This window comes from Stegostoma tigrinum, chromosome 3, assembly GCF_030684315.1.
Source record: "Stegostoma tigrinum isolate sSteTig4 chromosome 3, sSteTig4.hap1, whole genome shotgun sequence".
NCBI classification, from domain to species: domain Eukaryota; kingdom Metazoa; phylum Chordata; class Chondrichthyes; order Orectolobiformes; family Stegostomatidae; genus Stegostoma; species Stegostoma tigrinum.
The window spans coordinates 94,755,369-94,780,635 of NC_081356.1; the positions used below are offsets into that span (position 1 = coordinate 94,755,369).

Sequence of the window (25,267 nt, forward strand, 5' to 3'; positions counted from 1 at the left end):
TCTGGTTGACCATTTACTATCCTGCCTTTGTGCTTTTAATGTAATTTAAACTCTTTGCTCAAGTGTCCTTTTAAAATGAAACATTAGACTTTCAAACTGTGCCAAATTTGTGTACTTGAAATCTTTCTGTTGCATTAGTTTAAGTTTCTCAGGCTTTTATTTAAGTTCAAGTCCGTCCCTACCAAACACAGTATTGATGCAAGAGATTATTTAAAATGTCAGTCGTGTCTGAACTAATTGTTGCTCTTTGATTTTCAACAAATAATTGCAACTACCGTTCTTTCTTGTGATGGACGAATTTCTCAGAAGTGTTCTTTTTTATATGCCGTGTGGCAATGCAGCTGTTGTTTCCTAATTTTAGATTCACTTATCATTTCATTCGCTTCTCAGTTAATCAAGTGAAATAATATCATCTTTTTTCAGGGAACCTTATTTTAGAGTCATAGAATTGTACAGCACCGAAACAGACCCTTCAGCCCAACCAGTCCTTGCCGAATATAATCCCAAACTAAACCAGTCCCACCTGCCTGCTTCTGGCCCACATCTCTCCAAACCTTTCTTGTTCATACATCCATCCAAATGTCTTTTAAACATTATAATCGTACCCACATCCACCACTTCCTCAGGAAGTTCATTCCACACACGAACCACCCTGTGTGGAAAAAATTTGCATCATGTCTTTTTTTAAATCTCTCTGCTCTCACCTTAAAAATGTGTTGCTTAGTCTTAAAATTCCCCATCTTCGGGAAAAGTCAACTACCATCAACTCATCATTTTGCAGACTTCTGCCATGTTACTTCTCAATCTCCTAGGCATCAGTGAAAAAAGACCCAGCCTATCCAGCCTTTCTTTATAACGCAAACCTTCCATACATGGCAACATACTAGTAAACCTCTTCTGAACCCTCTCCAGCTTGATCATACCCTTTCTATAACTGGGCGGCCAGAATCAGACACAGTATTTCAGAAAATGCTTTACTAATGTCTTGTACAATCTCAACACGACATCCCAATTCTTATACTCAAAGGAGTGAGCAATGAAGGCAAGCATGCCAAATGCCTTTTTAATCATCCTGTCTATGTGCGGTGCAAACTGTAAAGAAGTATGTACCTGCAACCATAGGTCCCTCTGTTCTACAACACTACCCAATTATTCGTGTAAGCCCTACCTTTGTTTGTTGTACCAAAATGGAATATCGGGCCTTTATCCAGATTGAACTGCATCTGCCATTTTTCAGCCCATTGACCCATTTGATCAAGATCCCTTTGTAATCTTTGAAAACCTTCTTCACTGTCCACAATGCCACCAATTTTGGTATCATCCACAATGTTACTAACCATACCTTCTGTATCTATGACTATAACTCTATGTGGTAAATAATCATTTTTGAGTATATTTCCTTAATAATTCCCATTAAAGATGAGCTGCTGATTACTTATTCCTCACTTATAATGAGTTCTATGTCACATATTAAATATTTTGTTGCTCATACTGAATCTTTAATGCAACAGGAAATGGGTATGGAAATCCCCGCAATTCGCCAGGTCTGCTGGTCTCGCCTGGCAGTATGAACAAGAACATGCAAACCAAGTCACCACCTCCCATGAATTTGGGAATGAACAATCGGAAACCTGACCTCCGGGTTCTCATTCCACCAGGTTCAAAGAATATGCCATCAGTGGTAAGTGAATGTTCGGTCTGGCATCTGCTAAAACACAAGCAAAAAGTGCACACAGCAGAATAATTTGGATAATACTAATAATTTTTGCTTCATATCAGGTGTTTGGGAGAGGATTTTAGCTTGTTTTGTGTGAAAAGCAAAATGCTTTGATTCTAATATCATAGAAATGTGCATTATGATGATACATAATACATTTATATAATTCTGCCACACAAACTAGGTTTAAGACAATAGTAAATTAATATTTAAGTTTTCCTTTTAGTGTTGAATGTGTAAAAATACAAAGGAATAACTTTGAAATGTTTAAATTGAGTTTCACTTTATATTCAATGTGGCACAAAATGGTGTGCTATGATGCATACCCGCAATGCCTGTTAAATTTGGGAAGTTAATCTTTATTGTTTCATTGAAAGTGTTGCACTAATGTTGGTATTCCCACATAAAGAAAACAGAGGAAGACTCGTTCCCAGGATTCTGAATCCCTCTGTTTAGCACCAGGATCTATGCTTATTGGCCACATTTGAAGGAAAAGGTGCACAACCTGGGGAGATGTAGAAAGAAGACTGTGAATATGTGCAATTGATTTAAAATATTCTGACTTGTATATGCAGTCTGTAGTGATTTTACAAATGGATATATGCATTGATTGGAGCCCCAAGTGAGTAACATTCCTATTTATATGTGTCTTCCCAAAAATCAAGCTTCATCACAGGTCCAAACTTGAATGTAGCAGTTTCTGATTATCTAAAATAAAGACATAATGCTGGAAGTGCTCAGCAGGTCAGGTAATACCTGTGCTGTGAGGAAAAAAGTTAATGTTTTAGCTAACTGTTATTCACTGCTCCTTTTATATGCTGTCAGTCTGAGGATGTTGATTTGTTACAGGTAAGTGAGAGCTCTGCTAATAACTTCAAACTATGCCCAAAACAATCGACAAAAGTAACTTCTTGATTTTTGATTTGTCTTTCACACCGACCTTTCTCACTGATAAAATTACCACATTAAAGCTGAAAATAAGACACACAATCAAACCTTTTGTATTGCACTCATCAGGCCAAATCACAGGAGTAGCAAATTTCAAAGAGAATAATATTTTATGCAGCCTTGTTGTTCCCTTCAAAACTTGCTATCTTGCAATTCTTTCGTGATAAATGCAAGATACAAGTTTTGGCAATGTTCCTCTTTTCTCAGTAGTGATAATTATCTTAAGGTTAATATTACTTTTGAACAAGGCAGGATAGGTAGTACCATACTGTTTAACAAAAAGATGCCTTGTGTTTATTTTCTATCTTAAGCATTGTTTTCAAATTAAAATTGTTATGAATTTTCAGAGTTCCATATCTGTGGTATTCTTAAATTTTGTAAGCCAAGTTTAGATGGGTTGAAAATGCAGGCAGCTAACAGTGAATAGACTTCTAAAACTGTGCAGTGTTGAACATTATACATTTAATAGTCAATTAATTACTTTGTTCTTATATTTCTAGTATTTATGAGAAACATTATACACAACTGAAAATGTGTTGCCATCATAAGAATGTTACAGCCTGACAACTGTGAACCAAAAGTAACATAGCACCACCTACTGGTTATGAAAAATATTTAGATGTCTAACTTCTGCTCACAATTAAGATAAAAGTAGACAATGCTTTATAAAGTATGCCTGAAATACACTACTATAGTTTTTTTTCAATAAATGCACAATAACAGGTCATCGTGTGTATTTTATTTGTTTTCTATTTTGTCATTTTCCTGCTTCAAAAACGCAATCTTTGCTCGTGACTAGGCTGGTTACTATGGAGATACTGATGTAATTGGTTACCTTGGGAACATCTAGTCTCCTGAAGTGTTGTAAATGATAGGTTTGGAAGAGTTCTTAAAAGCTAATTATGTCAAATGATTCAGTTTATTAAAAATATCCGGTCTACATTGCATTTATTTCTGCAATTATTATTAAAAAGACATACAAAGCATTAAAAATTTTAAGTATCACAATTTTTTTGATTTTCTGTAGAATCAGAGAATAAACAACTCTCAAGCTGCACAGTCATTGGCTACACCAGTAGTTTCTGTAGCAACCCCTACTTTACCTGGGCATGGAATGGGAGGATACCCTTCAGCCATTTCTACCACATATGGTACTGGTAAGTAACTCCTCTCACCTTACAGTCCATTACAAAGTTTCACTGTACCTACTAATATTACTTAGAATCTCTGAAATAATGATATACTTGCTATAGCATTGTTTCTAAAAGATGTGCTGCATTCTGCTTCTATATGTAGATTGTTAAAGGTTATTAGTTGCAGTTGATGCATAAGCAACGGCAATGAAATGTATGTATTGTTAAAAGTGCAAATAATGGTGCTTCTTCCCTCGACTTTCATTTGTCAATCGATTCTGGTTAAAATGATCTGACACCACAACGCAAATTGCTGAATGGGGGAAGGCTGTTTTCAATTTCATTAGACAGGATCTGGCAAACATAGGCTGGGGGTAGCTATGTGCAGGTAAGTCTACATCTGGAAAGTGATGGGAGCCTTTTAAAAGTTATGCAGTGAGAGCTCAGACCCAGTGTGTTCCTCCAAGAGTGAAGGCTAAGAGCAGCAAGTCTTGGGAACCATGGAGATCAATGGATAGATTTAAAACAAAAGGGAACATATGTCAGGTTCAGTTCATCAGAAACTGGAGAGACCCTGCAAAAGTAGAAAGTGCTGGAGGTTGCTTAAAAAGGAAATTAGGAGGGCAAAGAGGGGCCATGAAATACCTTTGGTAGATAGGATTAAGAAAAATCCCAAGGCTTTTTATAAGTAAGAGATTTACCAGGAAAAGAGTGGGCCCTGTTATGGACCAAAGGGGCAACCTGTGTGTGGAACCAGGGAACATGACTGAGTTCTATGTGTTGAACCTCAGGTAATGGGAGAGATACTAAATAAATATTTTGCATCAGTTGTTACTGTAGAGAAGGAAATGGAGGCCAGAGAACAAGAAAAATATGGATGTTTTGAAGACAGTTCGCATTACAGTAGAGGAAGTGCTGGAGGTCCTAGAAAACATAAAAGTGGATAAACCTCCAGGACCTGATCACATATCCCAGCATATTGTGGGAAGTTAGGGAAGAAATTGTGGGGCCCCTAGAAGACAAATTTATATCATCTATAAGCGTGGGTGAGGTGCCAGAGAACTGGAGGGTGGCTAATGTGCCTTTATTTAGGAAAGGCTGTAAAGAAAAATCTGATATCTATAGACCTATGAGCCTGACATCGGCGGTGGTTAAGTTGTTGGAGGTATTCAGAAAGATAAGATTTACATGCATTTGGAGTGGCATGGACTGATTAGGGATAGTCCGCAGTGCTCAGACCTTTAAGTATCGGAATTGGGACGTCGTGTTGAGTTAATACAGTGTGGAGCTGGAGGAACACAGCAGGTCAGGCAGCATCACAGGAGCAAGAGAATTGACATTTCGGGCCTAGACCCTTCATCAGGATGACCCTTCCTGGTGAAGGGTCCAGGCCGAAACGATGACTCTCCTGCTTCTCTGATATTGACTGACCTGCTGTGTTACTCCAGCTCCACACTGCCTTGACTCTGACTCCAGCATCTGCAGTTCTTGCTCTCTCCGTCGTGATGAGATTTTGCAGGATGTCGGTGAGGTCTCTTCTGGAGTACTGTGTACAGTTCTGGCCATCCAGTTGTAGGAAGAATATTATTAAATTGAAGAGGGTTCAGGAAAGATTTACCGGGATGTTGCCGGGAATGGAGGATTTGAATTATAAAAATGGGCTGGGTTTTTTTTCACTGGAACATAGGAGTTTGAGGGGTGACCATGTAGAGGTTTATAAAATCATGAGAGGCATAAACATGATGAATAGCAAAGGTCTTTTCCCTAGGATGGGGGAGTTCAAAACAAGGGGAAATATTTTCAAGGTGAGAAAGGAAAATTTTTAAAAGAACATGAGCAATATTTTTATACAGAGTGTGGTTTGTGTGTGGAATGAGCTGCCAGGAGATGTAGTGGATGCAGATACAGTTACAACATATAAAGGACATTTGGATATGTACTTGACTAGGAAAGGTTTGGAGCGATATGGTTAACAATTAGGCAAGTGGGTCTAGTTTAGTTTGGGAGCATGGTAGGCATGGACTAGTTGGACCAAAGGGTCTGTTTTGGTGCTGTATGACTCTATGACTCTATGATTCTGAACTAAATACATATCGTCTGTATCCACAGAGAAGAAAGACATTATGGCTGAGGGTATCAGTTGGGATGGTAAGGTCCTAGACATGTTAAGATTAACAAGAAGGAGCTATTAGATATTTAGCAGGTGTAATGATCCATAAATCCCCAGGGCCTGGTAAGATGCATCCCAGGCTGCTGTGGGAGTCCAGGGAGGATATTGCAGGGCCCCTGGCAGAGATATTTAATATTTCACCACCCACAGGCAAAATGCCAGTTGACCGGAAGATTGTTAATATAGTGCCTTTGTTCAAAAAGTGCAGCAGAGATATACCAGACAATTACAGACCAGTTAGTCTGACATCAGTAGTAGGGAAATTATTGTAAAAAATTCTGAGGGGCAGGATTAATCAATACTTGGAGAGACAGGCACTGATCAGGGGTAGTCAGCACAGATTTACTGGAGGGAAATTCTGGCTGACGAATTTAGTTGAATATTTGAAAAGGTGACTAAATATATTGAGGATAGCGCAGTTGATTTAGTTTACATGGACTTCAGTAAGGCTTTTGATAGGGTCCCATGTGGAAGGCTGTTCCAACAGGTAACAGCTCATGGAATCCTGGACAAGTTGGTAAACTGGATCCAAAACTGTGTTAGAAATAGGAGACAAAGGATGATGGTGGAGGATTGTTTGTTTTTTATAATTGGAAACCTGTGACCAGCTAGGTACCACACTGATTGGTTCTGGAACCCTTGCTGTTTATAATGTAAATTAACGATTTAGGTGTGAATGTAGAAGGTTTAATTAGTAAGTTTGCAAATTAAATGAAGGTCAGGGTTTTGTTGATGATGAGGTGGATGGTCTCAGGCTACAGTCTGATATTGATCAGCTGGTAAATTGAGCAGAGCAGTGGCAGATGGAATTTAATCCTAACAAATGTGAGGTGATGCATTTTGGGAGGTATAATAGGGGAAGGATTATACACAATGCATAATCGGTTCCTAGGGAGTACTGTGGAACAAAGGGACCTTGGTGTACAAGTCTGTAGATCCCTGAAGGTGCCAGTATAAGTAGTCAAGGTAGTGAAGAAGACATACAGAATTTTTGCCATGATTAGTCAGGGCATAGAGTACAGGAGCAAGGACGTTTTATTTCACAGATGAAATACTGTGTGCAGTTCTGGTCACCGTACTGCCAAAAGGATGTGATTGTACTGGAGAGGGTGTAGCAGAGATTCACCAGGACATTGCCGGGGATGAAGAGTGTCAGTCCTGAGGACAGATTGGATAAGCTGGGTTTGTTTTTCTTGGAACAGAGGTGGCTAAGTGGGGATCTGATTGAGGCTTACAAAATTATGAGAGGCATAGACACAGTAGACCTTAAAAATCTGTTCCCCATTGGCAGGTGTATCTAAGACCAGAGGGCATTTGCTTAAGGTGAGGGCCGAGTGGTTTAGGGGGGATGTGTGAAAAAAATTGTGGTAGATATGTAGAATGTGCTGTCTGAGAGGGTAGAGGAGGCAGGTACTCTTGCAACATTTAAAAAGCATCTGGTTAAAATTTAAAACGCCAGGGCATAATAAGCTATGGACCGAGTGCAGGGCTGCACAGTGGTTCAGTGGTTAGCACTGCAGCCTCACAGTGCCAGGGACCCGAGTTCAATTCCAGCCTCAGGTGACTGTCTGTGCTGAGTTTGCACATTCTGCCCGTGTCTGCATGGGTTTCCTCCCACAGTCCACAGATGTGTAGGCTAGGTGGATTGGCCATGTTAAATTGCCTGTAGTGTTCAGGGGTGTGTAGGTTATAGGGGTATGGGTCTGGTTGGGATGCTCCAAGGGGCGGTGTGGATTTGTTGGGCTAAAGGGCCTGTTTCTACACTGTAGGGAATCTATATTTTAAAAAATGGGATTTGTGTAGTTTGGTATTTGTTGATTGGAATAGGTGTGGTGGGCTGAAGGATGTGTTTCTGTGCTCTATGTTTCTGAGAAAGCATTTGTTTTATTTTTGTTCATGGCATAAGCATTTATTCCCATTCTTGATTATTTTAATTTGTGAATGTGGATGTGGTGACAGTCAAGGGGACTGCCTTTCCCTGGGTGGTGTGAAGTTTCTTGAGTGTCGTTGGAGTTACATACAGCCAGGCAAGTGGGCCACATTCTGTCACACTTCTGAATTGTGCCTTGTACATGATGGACAGGCTTTGGGAATCAGCAAGTGAACTCTTTACCAGTGTATTTCTAGCTTCTGACCTGCTCTTGCAGCCACTGTGTTTATAACGAGTCCAGTTCATCAGTGGTAACACCCAGAATGTTGACAGTGGGTAATGTCATTTAATATTAAGAGGCAGTGATTAGATTTTCTCTTTTTGGAGATGGTCATTGCTTGGCATTTGTGTGGCATGAACGTTACCTGCCACTTGTCAACGCAAGCCTGGATTTTGTTGAGAGCTTGTATTTGATCATAGACTGCTTCAGTATCTGAGGAGCTGCTTATGGTGCTGAATATTGTGCACTCACCAGCAAACATCCTCACATCTACTTCATATAGCAGCTGAAGATGGTAGAGACTAGGATACTACCCTGAGGAATTCCTGCAGAGATATCCTGGAGCTGAGCTGACTGATCTTCAGCAAACACAATCATTCCATGTGCCACATATGACTTCAACTAGCAGAGAGTTTGCCTCATGAATCCCACTGACTCAAGTTTTGTTGGCACTCCATGCAAATGGAGCCTTGATGTCAAGGGCTGTCACTCTCCACTCACCTCTAGAATTCAGCTCTTTTCTCCATGTTTCAACCGAGGCTGTAATTAGCTCAGAGCTGAGTGTCTATAGAAGAACTGAAACTCGGTACCAATGAGCAAGTTATTGCTGAGCAGATGCTGATTGGCACTGTTGATGATGTTTTCCATTACTTTATCGATGTTCGAGTGTAGACTAATGGGGCAGTAACTGGCTGGGTTGGAGTTTTCTGGCTTTCTTGAACATAGGACATGTCTAGACAATTTTCCATATTGTTAGGTAGATCCTCAGTGTTGTAACTGCACTGAAACAGCTTGGCTAAGGGTGCAGCAGGTTTCAGAGCACAAGTCTTCAGTACGTTGTCAGGACCCACAGCCTTTGCACTATCCAGCACTTGCAATCATTTATTGATATCGCGTGGAGTGAACCGAATTGGCTGAAGACTAACATCTGTAATGCTGGGGATCTCTGTAGGAGAACGAGATCGATTATCCACTCGGCATTTCTGGTTGAATATTTTTGCACATGCTTCAGCCTTATCTTTTGCATTAATGTGTTAGGCTCTTGCATCATTGAGGCTGGAGATGTTTGTGGAAATACCTCCTCCAGTGAGTTGTTTAATTATCCATCACCATTCACAAATGGATTTGGCACAACTCCAGAACTGAGATCTGATCCGTTTGATTGTCGGATCACTTAGCTGTCTTTATCACCCTCTGTTTATGCTGTTTAGCATGCAAGTATTCCTGTTTGATCGCTTCACCATTTTTAGGTATGCTCATGATCCTCTTGTTATGACCTTCTGCACTTTCCGTTGAACCAGGGTTGATCCGCTGGCTTGTTGGGAAAGGTAAAGTGGGGGATATACCAGGCGATAAGATTGCAGATTGTTTTGGAGTACAATTGTGCTGCTGTTAATAATCCACGCGACCTTGTGGATGCCCAGCTTTAACCTGCTGGGTCTGTTCAAAATCTGACCCACTTAACACAGAAATAGTGCCACACAACATGATGGAGGGTATTCTCAATGTGAAGGTGTGTCTTCATCACCACAAGGACTGTGCACTGGTCACCTTTAGTGATGCTGTTATGTACAATTGCATCTGCAGCCATCACATTAATGAAGATGAGGTTAAATGTGTTTTTTCCTCTTGTTGGCTCCCTTACCACCTGCTGCCAACCCTTTGTTTTATTTTTCGGCTTTGCACCATGATTCTGTGCCTAGGTACTTTTGTACCTAAGGTGCTACTGTAAGTGCTGACTTGTAAACGATTCACTATACTCGTGTGAGTGCAAGTGACAATAATCATAAGTCAGTTCAATTCAGACCAAATATACCAGTTGTGTACTTTAAGACCTGACCAGCTCAATCAGTAGTGCTGCTACTGAGCTACATTTGGTAGTGGACATTGAAATCCCCACCCAGAGTTCATACTGCACTCTTGCCAGGATCTGTGTTTCCTTCAACGTGGAAGAATACTGATTCATCAGCCAAGGGAGGATGGTACATGGCTCTTAACAGGGAGTTTCCTTGCCCCTATTTGACCTGATGCCATGAGACTTTATGGGGTCTGGAGTCAATGTTGAGGAATTCTATAGCAACTCCCTCCCGACTGTAGACCACAGTGTTGTCATCTCTGCTGCCAGTGAGACAGAACATATCCATGTATGGTGGTGCCTGGGACATTGTCTGTAAGCTATAATTTGTGAGTTTGACTATGTCAGGCTGTTGCTTGACTCGCCTGTGAGACAGCTCTCCCAACTTTCACATTGGCCTCAAATGTAATAAGGAGGACTTTGCAGGGTCAGCAAGATGTGTTTTTCTGGTGTCATTTCCAGTGCCTAGGCAATGCCAAGTAGTCCGTCCAGTTTCATTTATATTTTGAGAATTCATAGCCATTGTTACAACTGAGTGTTTTGCTCAGCCAATCGAGGGGTGATTAAGAGTGAGGCATGTTTTCTGTGGGTCTGGAGTCACATTTAGGCTAGACCAGGTAAGGATTTCCTTCCCTGGAGAGTATTAATGAACCAGATTTTTTTTCCCCAACAATAAATAATTGTTTTATGGATATTATAAGACTCTTAATTTTCGATAATATTGAATTCAGATACCATCACCTGCCTTGGTGCAATTTGAACCCAGGCCTCAAGAACATTACCTGCTCCTGGATTAATAGTCTAGCGTTAATACCATTAGGGCATTTTCCTCGGAGGACAGTTTAGCGCCAACCACATTGTGTCTGGAATCACAGGTTCGCCAAACCAGGTAAGGAATGCAGATTTCCTTAACTCAAGAAGATGAGTGAACCAGATTTTTTTTTAACAACAGTGGTTACCATTTTTTTTCAAATTCCATAATTATTTTGAATTCAAACATTGCCATCTGTCATAGTATAACTTGCGCTCATGTTCTTAGAACATCAGTCTGAGGTTTAGGATTACTAGTCTAGTGACTGTACTGCTACTCCTCCACCCCCACAGCATGCCAACATATCAGTAGTTTCATCAGGGTCAGACCACAGATATATTTTAATGTGAAGTCCAGTGGAATTTGTAGGATCAGCAGAAAGATATCATCTTAACGTGTATTATAGCAGGCACCAGTACTACTATGCATGTGTCTGTTGTTTGCATGCTAATGCATTGGTAATTTACATATGTGTTGATTTGTTCCTTTAATTACAATTCCTTGAATTGTCTTGGAACATTTCACTACCTTAAAGTTGCTATATAAGTGCAGTTGTGTGTATATTAATAACAGCCATCTACCCTGCATAACATGTTTCTTTTAAAAAATGTGATTTCGAACAAATTGTGTTCCAGAATTCTATGTATTTTATTTATTGATTATAATTTCACACACTTTAATGCAAAAAATGGGAAAGTGTTGCCTGGTGAAAAATAATGCTGAACTGTTCTGCATCAGTGAGTGTCCTGCTGGGTTAAAGTTTCCGAACTGCACATTTTGTTAGCATCCTTCAGTTTTGATTGTCATCTCCATCAGGCATCTAGTAATACAGTAAAAACCCAATTGAAAGCAATTTTCTGACTATAGTACTTCGAAAGTAATTTACCTTAAGTGTTTAGATGCACCTTGAATGTATGAACCCATTTCAGCTAAGAAATACAATACATTTTAATAGTACAATTTTGAAAGATTTTTGCTGCTCATTAACTTTTGAATTGAATTTTGTTAAATTACCTTTAATTATTTCATGATGAATGTTGCTTAAAATTAAAAAGAATTATGTTGTTCACACAGGCTAGAGTTTATTTGAGGGACCTTAAAAAGACTTGATGATTCTGACCAGTCAAATGTCTTAATATGGTAAACTGTTTCAAGCAACTTCTAACTGTAGCTTGTAGTAAGAAAACAACTTTGAAGAACTTCAGGAAGAATATATGACTTTTTGTTACTTTAGTTGAAAAGTTCTGATTTTAAGTCTGTTTAAGCTGTTTATGTTGGTAAGTAAGGACAGAATAGAAATGAAAGTTGTAACAATTGTATGACTGGATGAAATGAGTGATACTGAATTAGTATATGATTTGGTAGAGATAAACCTGAGGGAGAGATTTTGTGACCTGTTGCATGATACGAGAAGGTGTGGTTAAGGAGTGATCCAGTTTGTCATAATGAACATATTGGTATTGAAAAGCTTGCTACTGTTTCAGTATGCTGTAAATATGAAGTCTCATTCTCAATTAAAAAGAATGAAGTATTTTCAGATCTGATGATTGCTTCCTACTAAGTGAAGTCAACAGAATGGACAAAGAATTGAAATCCCTGAATGGAAGGATTCTCTAGGAATTTGAAATGTAGCTTTGGTTCAATAATTAAAATTCATTTTTTGTATAAGCCTTTAGGAAACGTTTTCAATCTGAAACATTGTTAGATTTAAGCTGGGAAATTAAATGAAGCAACTAAGAAATGCAATACACTTTCACACCGTAGTTTGAAAACATTTTACTACACATTAACTTTTGAATTAAACTTTGTTGAATCGTCACTATCAGCTAAAAAGTTTGAAATGACAAGTCAAATCATGACCATGAAACCGTTGTTAATTGTTGTAAAAACTCATCTGGTTCAGTAATATCCTTTATGGAAGTAAATATGCCATCTCTACCTAGTTTCATTGGCATGTAATTCCAGACCCACAGCAATGTGCTTGACTTTTACTTGCCCTCTGAAATGGCCTAACAAGTCATTTGTAATTTATTTGTGATAACTGTTAAAACTTCTCAAAGGAATGGAAATGAATGGACCACTTAGCATCAACCTAGACATTGGAAATGACAACGGTGACCTCAGCCTTGTGAAATAAAAACTGAAAATGTTGAAGAAACTCAGGAGATTTTGCAGCTTATGTGGAGAGAGAAACAGAATTAATGTTTTGAGTCCAATATCGCATATCCTCTTAACTTCAGTTGAGTTTCTCCAGCATTTCTTGTTTCTATTACAGATTTCCAGCATCTGCAGTTATTTTACTTTTATTAGAGACTCGTCAATCCCAGACTCCTGAGTAACATCTGGGGAATAGTGCCAAAATTGGAAGAGCTGTCTTACAGAGTAGTCAAGCAAGTACCTGACTCTTGCAATCATATCTTAAAGAGAATATACCAGGCACAGCCATCACCAACCCTGGGTGCAACCTGTCCCACCAGCAGGATAGACCCAGCTGCAGCACATATTTAAGAGTGAGCTGCCCTGGGAGTACTCAGCATTGACTCCCATGAAATCTCATGGCATCAGGTCAAACATGGACAAGGCAATCTCCTTCCAGAGTACAAAAAATCAGGCACATTAATGTGCTGCAGCATGATGGTTGGGATGGACATAAAACAAAAGATTGAGTTTACAGTTTGTAACTCTATTTGTGGGTTGAAGGTGGTGGAAGCAGGCCACAGTATTAAGAAAATTTTATTTTTTGTATGAATGATTTTAAGTTTGTATGAAATACATTTGCTGGTAACACAAAGGTTATGGTTTTTTGAAGAACATGTTGAAAGCCGTAGTTGAGGTATATTTTTATAACTAAAATGTGAGGGGGAAAAAGGAATGAGTGGGCGCGTGGAAAGACACTGAAGGGTTTTGTTATAAATTAAACCCTGGGTTTCAAGGGCTGTTTTCCCTAGAGCAAAAATATTAAGAGACTTTTTCCTGCTTTGGAATTGAGTGGCAGAGGGCAGGTAGAAAGAACTTCAGTCCATCGAGAGTTAAGCATATGTTATATTTTGCTACAGGGAGTGTTTTACAAAGAAATCATTGCATGTTGAAATTTTAAAAAAGAATGACTATTAGAAGCAGATAAAGATGCAATGCTATGAATGAAAAGAAAGGCTGTAATATTAGTTCTGGATTGCTCCAGAGTTGATATAAACATAATAAAGTGAAATCTCTTTGTTTTCTGAGTGTTCTGGCTGTGCAGTGTCATGATTCTTTTTAACACCATGTACCGTGTTACCAAACATTTAGATCTTAATACATTTTCAAATAAAAGATTTCATGCTAAAATTCCCAAAACCATTTATGTTGAAGGTGTTTCAAACATTAAAAGTGAATTGCTTAATTAAGAATCTTAAAGATAAGATTTAAACTCCATTATATTTGCTCGATTTTAATGTTTCTTCTTCCTTTTATCCCATCCCTGCCGACATTGCAATAAAGAATATTCCCTTAGTAGTGCTGACTTGTCATCTCTCACTGGGTTTAATACTACCAATGCCCTCCACCTTGGCTCAATGACTGGCTGGCAGCAACATCAGCTACAGAATATGCAACATTCAGCCCTCAGCCAACTGGGGTAAGTACATTTAACAGAGCAGTGAATTAATCTTCTTCTATTCATTTAGTCTCTACATTCTCTCTGTATTATATACATGTAGTACATATGTGTGCCTTTACCCATGCAATGAGTTACTGTACTGTGTGATCCAGCAGCAAAAGCCAGAAACAAATTTTATTCAAAGTCATTATAAACCTATAATTGCAGTAACACACTGCAAAAGTAATGGCACATAATTGCCACTTGGCTATTTGCTTTATTTATTGAAATCTTGGTTGTTGTTACTGAGGAAAGGCAAACTGTTGGCAGTGAACACTCTTAGCTCGGCAGGTGGAATACCATTTCCCTATTTCAGCTCCAACCATAAACCTCAAACCTAACCTTGCAAGAGCACCCACTACTATACTGTTGTGGCATTTCTGAGTTACTCAGTATCAGTTCTCTTAAGAGCATTCAGAGGAGACCATTGAAACAGGAAAGAAATGACTACTCTTCACGTCATCAGACAAGGGAAGTTCCTACAAACTCTCAAGCTGACAGATGTGTTATTTGATTCCAGCCACACCTGGTGGGTCCCAGACCTTGTTCCATACATCCACTTTTTTATTTCAAAGGATAACTAGTCAATATCATATATTTTCAATATTAGAGAATAATTTCTGATTTTGAGTGTTCTAGCACATTTTTACATGCCAATTAAATGGTTTTAACTTCTTGAATGCCTTCCTGTCTCCATTGACTATTTAAGGAAAAACGTCAACAGGAATATATTCAAGTCTTGCACTTATTTTTGAATTACTGGGAAGCATTTGGGAGGGAGTGCCTGTAGTTTCCTGCTTATTTTTTTCATGACAAAGCCTCTGTTATTCAGTCAATATGCCACCCAAAAATTTGTTATGACTGTTTCAAATTTGGCTTGCAATATTTGTCCTGGTGTGTGTGAGAAGGAGACCTCCAGTGACATGTCTCTCTTTTCAGCAATACAAGAAAATCATTGAGCATCTGAGTGCAAATCTTTTGATTTATTTTATAGAAGTAACTTGGCAATGATTAGCCACTTGGGGTGGAGATGCTGGTGTTGGATGAACAAAGTCAGAAACCACACACCAGGTTATCATCCAACAGGCTTAGTTGAAAACACAAGCTCCTAACATGCATTGCCTGACCTAAAATGTCACTTCTTTACACTGATAACATTCTTACTTCTCTCAGGACTATGACTTGAAAGGAATTCGGAGATTTACACATACATACTAATCAATTAAAAACGTCTAACTGATTAAAGATTTAACAATTTCTTAAGTTCATTCAGCACATCCTCATCAGTGATGTGACCCTTTGATCGCTTACTAATAAATTCTGTGCCTGATACTACCTCACTCACTAACACCTGAAGAAAGACTGAGGCTCCAAAAGCATGTGTTTTCAAATAACCTGTTGTACTATAACCTGGTGTCATGTGATTTCTGACCTTAGCCACTTGGGGGCATTGCAGTACCTTCGTATCACGCACTGCTGCATGTCAACCAAATAGATGAAATGTAATTGAGGGATGGATCGAAAAAATTGGGTAATGATTATTTTATACTTGAAACATATGAAAATTAATTACTAGAAGTTGTAACATATTACTTAGGTTAAGGAGTTTTGGATTTTTTGCGTCTCAGTATATATAGAAATGTTTTCCAGTGTGGTGAACATCATCTGCATAGATTTTTTTTGTGTGATACTTCACCTTAGTAGACAATGAGCCAAATCAAATCTAGGATCAATGGGATATTATAGTTACTGTAATCAGAGTGACTTTGAAATTATTCTGATATCCATAAAACTCTAAACTTATAGAATATCTAACTGATCAATAGCATTACAAACAAATGCCAAAGAAACTTACCAAGTCTAAAATTTCTGGAAAACCTAAACATTCATTTGGTAGTTAAAATGAAAATCTATTAATGGAGATTGATTTCATCCTCAATTGTCTCCATGTCCTGATCACTACCTTCCCCACAATTGACCTAAAGACACCCAATAGTTCACTGCAACTCACACAGTGTCATTCAAATGGTGTACAGTATTCATTACATGACTATGCACTAAAATTCCTACAATTCCAAGTACACCTGCAAAAAATAAAGCTACCAGAAGTTTATTTCAGAATGATGCCAAACAAATAAGGATCTTGCTTTTATTCAAAGATAAAAATCAAAAACAGAAAATGCTATTATTGTTGCTAATACCATGTTAACTACGAATCTAATTACTGTATCCGTGCACCCAAAGCCATGGTTAAAAACATCAATGTAACAACTGCATTTTTTTTGTCCTGCTTTAATTAGCCCAGTGACGTTACCACTGTACCACCATCTCTCCCGAACTTTAAAGAACTGCAAGATAATAAAATGTGAGGCTGGATGAATACAGCAGGCCCAGCAGCATCTCAGGAGCACAAAAGCTGACGTTTCGGGCCTACTGATGAAGGGTCTAGGCCCGACACGTCAGCTTTTGTGCTCCTGAGATGCTGCTTGGCCTGCTGTGTTCATCCAGCCTCACATTTTATTATCTTGGATTCTCCAGCATCTGCAGTTCCCATTGTCACTGATACACTTTTAAAGAACTGCAGTTGTTTGTTAATGGAATACAGTCAACCAGTGAGCTCAGTCCAAATTCTGAACCACTAAGAGCAATTGTTTATACTTGCAAAGATATTCTATTGCTAATCACTATCAGACTACTATTGACATTTCAAGCAAACCTTTAATTTGTTCTTTAACAAAGGAAATCAGCTGACCTTCCTCCGTCTGGCCTCCATCTGGACTCAACACCCACAGCATGTTACCTGCCTTCTGAATGTCTGATCAAGGCACTCAGTTCAAGGGCAGTTAGGGATGGGTGACAATTACTGACCTTGTAGTGATGCATAGCTCATACAAGAATAAGAAAGGAACCTCCTAAACCCTTCAACTTCTCATTCTAAAGATCATTAACATTTTTAATTCCATTAATTTAAACATCAAAGATACTCATCATGACATTTGCTCTGTAAAAAAATCAGTTCACTCTGAAAAAACTGTCTTTATGCACAGAGCAGTCTCTGTGCAAACTGAAACTTGTTTGATCGATAACAAGAAACGAGCTCTAAGCTTCTTTAAGTTATTTACCATTAACTCAGGCTTCATATGGGAATAGTTTGAAACTTTGCACTCCTTTGTTGCCTGCCTGTAGATCTAATGAGGAGCTTCTTTATGCCTGCTAAATAAATAAATGTTTGATTACAAGCAGTTCTGAGACGGAAGCTTTCAGATACTTTTGACGTTGTTGCATTGAAGCATCAATGCAGCTCAAGATTCACTACAGGTAGGATAGTTACTTCAGATCAAAACACTTCAGAGCCTTAAGATGTATAAGCAGTCAGTGTCCATGCATGTTTGTATGTATGTAGGTGGGGGCAGTTGCCCTCTTCATTCTGTAACTGGTTTCCTTTCCTTCTACAGAGTTTGTACTAGCACTCACTTATCTCAGAATTCAAATCTCTCCCTGCCTTCTACTCAAAGCCTCAACATCAAGTCAGAACCTGTTTCTCCTCCTAGAGACCGCACCCACACACCCTTGGGATATCCGCAGCACTCAAGGCTCGATGCAGGGCGATCTCCAGTGGATAGTCTGAGCAGCTGTAGCAGTTCCTATGATGGAAGTGACCGAGAGGATCACAGGAATGACTTCCATTCTCCCATCGGACTTACAAGGCCTTCGCCAGACGAAAGGGAAAGTCCATCTGTCAAGCGGATGAGACTGTCTGAAGGATGGGCAACATGATAAGATTCTTCAGTAATGTTTTTTTCTTGCAGTGTGTGTGTGCGCTACATTACAGGGCAAGGGAGGGAGGGGGGAATTCAACATTATATGTGCCGTGTGTGGAAAATAAGTCAGGTACTCTGTTTTGTAAAAGTACTTTTAACTTGCCTCAGTGATATAAAGTAACGTAAATTGCTGAGATAACAGCTTTAGCACTTGAGTTGTACAAAGAAAACCCTTGTACAATGTAGATTTAACTGCTAACTCTTTTACATTGCTGTGCTCCCTTGCAAAATGTATGTTACAATAGATAGTGTCATGTTGCAGGTTCAACGTATTTACATGTAAATAGCAGATTAAAAGGAAACATTTGCCAGAACTGGCGGATCTTTGCTGAGAAAGAAAGTGCAGCTGTTATGCAACAAAAACAAAAAAAAATTATATATGTATAGGTGGTTGACAGGCCCAGAAATATGGGTGACCATTATCAAAAAAGCAAACTGGTCAATTGACATCTCTGAACATACTAAAGAAAGAAAAGCATATCACCAGAGTATGGCACTCAATAAAGTGCATCAGTCATTTAAATGAGGACTATACTTTGATAAAATAATTAAATATCATTAATACGTGGAAAAGTCCAAATTCTGGGTCTGTTTAACATTTTAAGTGGATTTTAAAAAGATGTACATTACATTTTGCTTATATTTTCATATGGAAGCAAGAAAAGACATTTGCAAAGCATTTGTGGCTTTTTGTAGTTACCTAAGCCAAAATGTTTTTTTCCTGATAGCTTTGCTGGTATTTTAAACAGTCCTAAAAATAATGGAATTGGGCTCTTCGTAAGGAAGCACTACCCTAAACCATGAAAAAAACTCCACGCTTTGCTAACCAAGATAACTGTTTTCTCTTTGTAGAGGTTTTGTTTTTGAATTGTGTATTTCTAATTATATAAAATAATATTAAGAAAAACTTTTAAAATCTGTGAAATTAACATGCTTGTGTATAGCTTTCTAATATATATTAATTATGGTCATAGCAAACATTGTTTTGGTTATCTTATTAGTGGGGGAGGGGAGAATGTATTTGTGCATATGCACGTTTAAGTAACTAAATTCTTTACATCTTTTCTGCACACCTTTCTGCAGAATCAGAGTTGGCTGTGTTCAGTATAACAAGGTTAACCAGTTGGGAGGACGGGTTTAGTATGTATTTTAAGTTTTGTTACAGTTCAGGAATTAAAACATGAAAAGGAGTAGGGCTGCCTGTCATTTTGGGTACTGGGGTAATTTCAGAAGTAAGATTTCAAGGGTAGTTTTCCTCAGTACATCCAATTAGCCAATTTGTGATTCTGAGCATCGTGGTGAAATGTCAAACTATTCTTAATTCAATGTGATCATTTGGCAAAATTAGTTAGCTCACTTTACTTGGATTTGTATGTTTGCTAAACAGGAATTTTTGAATCTAAAGGATTACCAGTAGATATTTTGTCAATTATATGTTTCAAATTTTTTTAAAAAAGAATGTGTTCTTAAAAATTGTTAAAGAAAACATAACTTTTCTCAATCATAGCCCCTAACCGCAACCTGAATAAGAACTCGTGTGAGTGTGTTTTGTGTGTTTTCATTCAGTTCTGTAATAGTTCGATTTGATGCTAAATGAATTTTCAAAGCTAATTTATCTTTAAAGCTTCAATCCCAGTTAACTTCCATGTCTTCACAATTTCATTGTAATATGTTTACATGTTACTAAAAAGCAGTTCTCAGTAATGACTCACTCAATAAATGAACATCAGGCAGCCACAGACTCCTAACTCTATTTTAATTCAATAACCTTTTGCAAATGAAGTAATCGATTTCTTTGTAGATCGTGCTACTAGCAAAATATCATAACAGCAAATCAATATCCACAATTTTTAAAAATCAATTGAGAAGCACAACCTAATTCATAATGGGTCACTCCTTTCTGTACCTACAACCCTCTACTTATTATTGTCCAAGTGTTATTATTTCACCGTATGTTTGACCACAGAGTTAATTCTGAGTTAGCATATAATGATACAGTACTATGGTTTTAAGAATTATTGGGGCAGAGCCCCTTGTATATTCTCATTTACTCACAAAACCATTGGCTAACAGATTTAGGCAATGTTCTTTACTGCAAGGCAAAAAAATAGCAGTGGCACTTTCCTGGGGGCACTTAAGTTATTTTCTGTTTCATAAAACTCATGAACATCAAAAAAAAGCTTGTTACTATACTGCGCAGAAGTGAGAGCGAAGTCACTTACTGATATCTTGATGTTTGCAATGCATTACTGCTGCCAGTAACTTGAGTTGACATATCAGTGCCAGCAGATGTCATACAGTAAGAGCTGAGATAGTGAAAATATCAGCAAACCAGATCAGCTTTGACAGAATATTCTGCAAAATCCACTATTCTACCTCTAAAAGACAGAGTTTATGATAAATGGGATATCCCAATGTTGCCCCAAATGAAATATTTTAATAGCCCTAGAAAATGGTCGCACCATCAAAATATACAGCATTCAGGAAAAGGTATTCTTTAGAAAAAAAAAATCAGCTAGCTATCTCAATTCAGTATCATACTTATGTAAAGTTTATTTTTAAAAGTCTGACAATATATTTATTTATAGTTGACCATTGAAATAGTCTTTTTTTTAAATGGAAACCTAAAGCATGAAATACACTGTTTACGCACACAAATGTTTCCCAATCCCTGTAAAGTATGCCTTGAAGGTTTGGCTTTACAAGAAACACAATTACCAATTAAAATCAACAGTGTTCCATAAAACCACTTTGTTGCGCGAAGAAGAATTGCCTAAGAAGTAAATTGTGAGTGCTTCAACTGTTACTATTTGTGCCATCCGCTGTGTAGAATGTGGCATCTTTATTCTTACGCTGGTTTCCTGCCATTAAAAGAGTTCCGCAAAGACTGATCAAATAATGTTTATTTAGAGTGCTTCAAGTGTAGGGTAATGATAAAGGCTTTTGTTAATATTTTAACCAAAGATGTGGAGCAATCCAGGCAGTTAGCCACAGTTTTGCAAATATGTTTCTCTAATTGCTTTCTGTTTTATTTTGTGTTCAGGTTATTATACATATTCTACTTGCCCTGTTCATACCTCAAATTCATCCATACCTCAAGAGAGTTTAGAGGTCTGTTAATCAAGCAATTAAATATGGTACCGGTGCTGTTATGAAGGAACTGTTATCAACTATAGCCCTGGATTGATTTAGAAGGTTTATTGTTATTGACCTTAAACATACTTGGATTGCTCCAGCTGGTTTGCTGTTATTTTTTTCTGAGGATTTGTTTCCATTATACAATAGTAATACAAAATGATTGCTTGTAAATGGGGAAATGTGGATGTTTGCAGCAAAAATAAAGAGGCTCACAGCGGCATAAGCTGGACTTTGTCGCCACTTGATGACAAAAAGATGTTAATAACTAAGTTAAACTACATCTATGTATCTCAAGGGACTTAATTCAGCTGTCTGTAGTGAAAATTTTTATGAGAAAATTCAAGTTTCTCTCGCTGGAAATAAGGTATAATTTGTATTTTGCAGACAAATCAGTAAAGTTACTGGCTTTCATAGTGATTTGATGTCTTTGTGTGATTTCTTTCTCTTTCACATTCAAATAGGGAGTGTTGTTTAATGGAGGTGAGGTATATCTCGCCTGTCAGCTGGAGAGTTGGCAAGAGTCCTGCATCACAGCATTTTGGGGAGCCCTGCTGAACTCCATGCCGATGGCCAACAGCCATTGTCATGGACAACACTCCTGGGTTGGCATGTTCAGGATCACTAAGACTCCCCTACTAGACAAAAGTCATGACAGTTTAAGGGTTCAGGTCATGGGGGTGCAGATCAGTATCAAGAGCAAAGCAGGTAGTGTTGGCTGTCACAGGGTCCTCTTTCACAATACTGCGCGCCTCAATCAAGTGCTGAGTGTCTGTGACTACGATACCCTCTGGAAAGCCTGCAAGATACTCCCTCAGGGCCAAGTGTAAAGTTGCCTGTTCTCCACTAAGTGAATACCAGTGCTCCTGAGATTGAGATCTTCCTACAGCCCTCAATTGGTGGCCAGGAGGGAAGACTATCCAAGGCTGTTGTGAAGTAGAGATGCCGATATTGAACTGGGATGTACAAAGTCAAAAGTCACTTTACAGTAAGTTATAGTCCAATGGATATATTTTTAAGTAACAAGCTTTCGGAGCGCAGCCCCTTCATCAGGTGAAGTCAAGGTTGTGGATGAGAGTAATGGTATTGATGTGGTGTACAGGGATTTGCAAAGGACTTGATATAGAGCCACGCCACAGACTTGTCAGAAGAATTATGTGTAATGGAATCAAGAGAAAATGTCTTATGAATACAAAATTGACTGAGGGGTGACCTGAGGAATTTTTGTGGTTACGGTAAAAGGACACGAGAATGACACAATGATTCATTATACTCTTTCAGAGTGCCTGTGCAGACACAATGGGTTTATCAGCCTCCTTCTGTAGCATAACAATTCTGTGATTCTGAGGGAACTTTGGTCTGTGGAGAACAGATTCAACTACCAATACGTAAACAGCCATTGAATCAGCCCAGGTCAGATAGCTTTGAAGGGATTCCAAGGTTACATCTCTGAAAGTGAAGAATCGGAATCCCTTGCAAGGAAGTCAGAGGTTTGACATTATTTGGTGACCGGCAGTGTTACTAACATTTCAGTGGAATATACCACCATTGCATCACCCAAGTAAAGTGCACTTACAGGATGTTCAATCCATTTGTTTTTTTAATTCATATTTATTTCACGTTAATCCTGAATGTTAGGGTCTGAGTCTTCGTCTTCCTGGATCTGTTGCACAGAAGTGAGGGAAATCCCAGTTACCCATGCCAATTTTCTGGGAGAAGTTTGCACTGGTATTTTTTCCCCCGGGATACCCAGAAAGAGTTGTTGAGAAGATCCGGAACTGTTCAAAAATTTGTACAAAAGAATAAAATATCAAATATTTCACTGGTGCTCACCCATCACATCCCCTTGAACTATCCATGTCAATACATGGCAACATAAGCCCCTCTACCAATTCCCCACAACCTTCATACCTTTTATGCCATTGTATGCTCCTCTATCATCTGCCCATGTTTATTCATATCAGAGATACCATCTCAGTGCCAATCATACTTACCCATAGTTCTACCCTTTCCTCCTTCCAACTCACCTAGTATCTATGAGTACCTGTGCAGCAGAGGAGAATTTGCTCTGCCCAAGACTACAAGAAATTACAGAGTTGTGACCTCAGCCCAATGCATCATTGAAAACCAGTCTTACTTCTATTGACTCTGTTGAGACTTCCCACTACCTTGGTAATATTTACAGACCCCTCCCACCCTGGTTATACTCTCTTACATTCGCTTTCATCAGGCAGAAGATACAAAAGTTTGAAAACTTCTACCAACACGTTTAAGAACAGCTTTTTCCCTGCTAGTATTGGACTTATGAATGGATCTCTCATATATTAGAGTTGATCTTTCTCTGTAGCTACAACACTGTATTCTGCATTGTGTTCTATCATCCTGATGTACTTATTTAAGGTCATAAAAGCACATAAAAAATACTTTTCACAGAATCTTGTTACATGTGACAAGAATAAATTCAATAAAAAACTCTATTACTTAAAGTCCTGCATTTAGACCACCTTGTTGAGAAAATAGCTTTCATTTGTAAATCCCTAGTTTTTGACAGGTATGGGACTTCTAAACTGTTCTTCAAACTTCTGATCCTTCTTGACAGTACATGACAGCTTTGACATTTCTTGACAAGTTTGACGCTTCTTTATGTGTCTGGGAAGGTTTGACAAACTTGACACATCTTTGACAGTTTTACAGATACAGTTCCACGTTATTGGCATTCCAAAATCTCTCAAGATCTAAATGGCCCCTTTAAAACGTGCATGTGCAAAACCTAGCCTGCTTTCATAGAAGTGGGAAGCAGTGTGCTCAGGAGAGATCGTTGCAATTCAGGCCACTTCCACCTTTTACTCTTCATCATCGCAAAACATTTGGGCCCAAATTCTATAGTGTAAAAACTAAAAGAACTGCGGATACTTTAAATCAGGAACAAAAACAAAGTTGCTGGAAAAGCTCAGCAGGTCTGGCAGTATCTGTGAAGTAAAAAACAGAGTTAACGTTTCAAGTCCGGTGACCCTTCCTCCGAAAGTGTTCATGGTTTAAAATCACTATCTTAGCTGTTCTCCATTACCTATGTAATTATTTTCACTTATGTCTATTGAAGTTTGTATAATAAGGATTCTTTTTTGGTATTTCAATTTAACCCAGAATACTGGCATTTATTTTCTTGCACTTGTTTCTTTCTTGCATTCTTTAAAAAGATATGGTTTATCAAGTTAGATAACAACAAAAATAAAACAACTTGTCCAGTATTCTTATAACTAGGATCATACCATTATACATTTCTCAACACTTCATTATGTAAATCCAGTTAACTGAAGACTGGCATCTGTGATGTTGAGGACTGTTGCAGGAGACTGAGCTTATTCTTTCACATTGGTACTTCTTGCTGAAACAGGTTGTAAATGCATCACCCTTCACTTTTGCACTGTTGTGCTGCATTACCCCAACATTGAGAAGAGATATATTTGAACCCACTCCAATTACTTGCCTAATTGTTCACAATGGGATTCCTTAACTCTATCACATGCTACTTCCACTATTTAACATGTACGTAGTTCTGTGGAGCAACTTTATCAGATTGTTACTTAATTTGTAGCAATACCTGCATGCAACTCTTGTCATGCTTTCCTGGACTTCTCATTGAACCTGAATTGATCCTCTTCCATTCTTGAGCAAACAAATCGGAAGCAAAAGTAGGTCTCTCGGCCTCTCGAGCCTACTACATCATTTAATATGATCGTGGTTGATCTGATTACTTGACATTCCTCGCTATCCACAATACCTCTTACCTTTTGCTGGACAAAAATCTATCTACCTTTGCCTTAAAAATGTTCCATGTCTGTGCTTTGACTGTATTTTGGGGGAGAAGGCTCCAAAGGCATACCACTCGG

At 38.4% G+C, this 25,267-nt stretch overlaps 1 protein-coding gene across 12 annotated transcripts in view; it reads left to right on the forward strand.

The window, feature by feature from the left end:
* The window catches only part of mef2cb (myocyte enhancer factor 2cb), a 301,354-nt gene extending 279,557 nt beyond the window's left edge, over window positions 1-21,797 (forward strand). For 6 of the 12 annotated variants that reach the window (XM_059644758.1, XM_059644757.1, XM_048526644.2 and 3 more), the window contains 5 exons: window positions 1,512-1,681; window positions 2,543-2,566; window positions 3,693-3,822; window positions 14,265-14,400; window positions 17,877-21,797. In XM_059644758.1, coding sequence (XP_059500741.1) covers window positions 1,512-1,681; window positions 2,543-2,566; window positions 3,693-3,822; window positions 14,265-14,400; window positions 17,877-18,198 — 782 coding nt within the window. In that variant the 3' untranslated portion in view covers window positions 18,199-21,797. The remainder of the gene's footprint in view (window positions 1-1,511; window positions 1,682-2,542; window positions 2,567-3,692; window positions 3,823-14,264; window positions 14,401-17,876) is intronic. The other 6 variants (XM_059644759.1, XM_048526668.2, XM_048526666.2 and 3 more) reach the window with 3 other exon arrangements.
* Window positions 21,798-25,267: the final 3,470 nt, after the last annotated feature.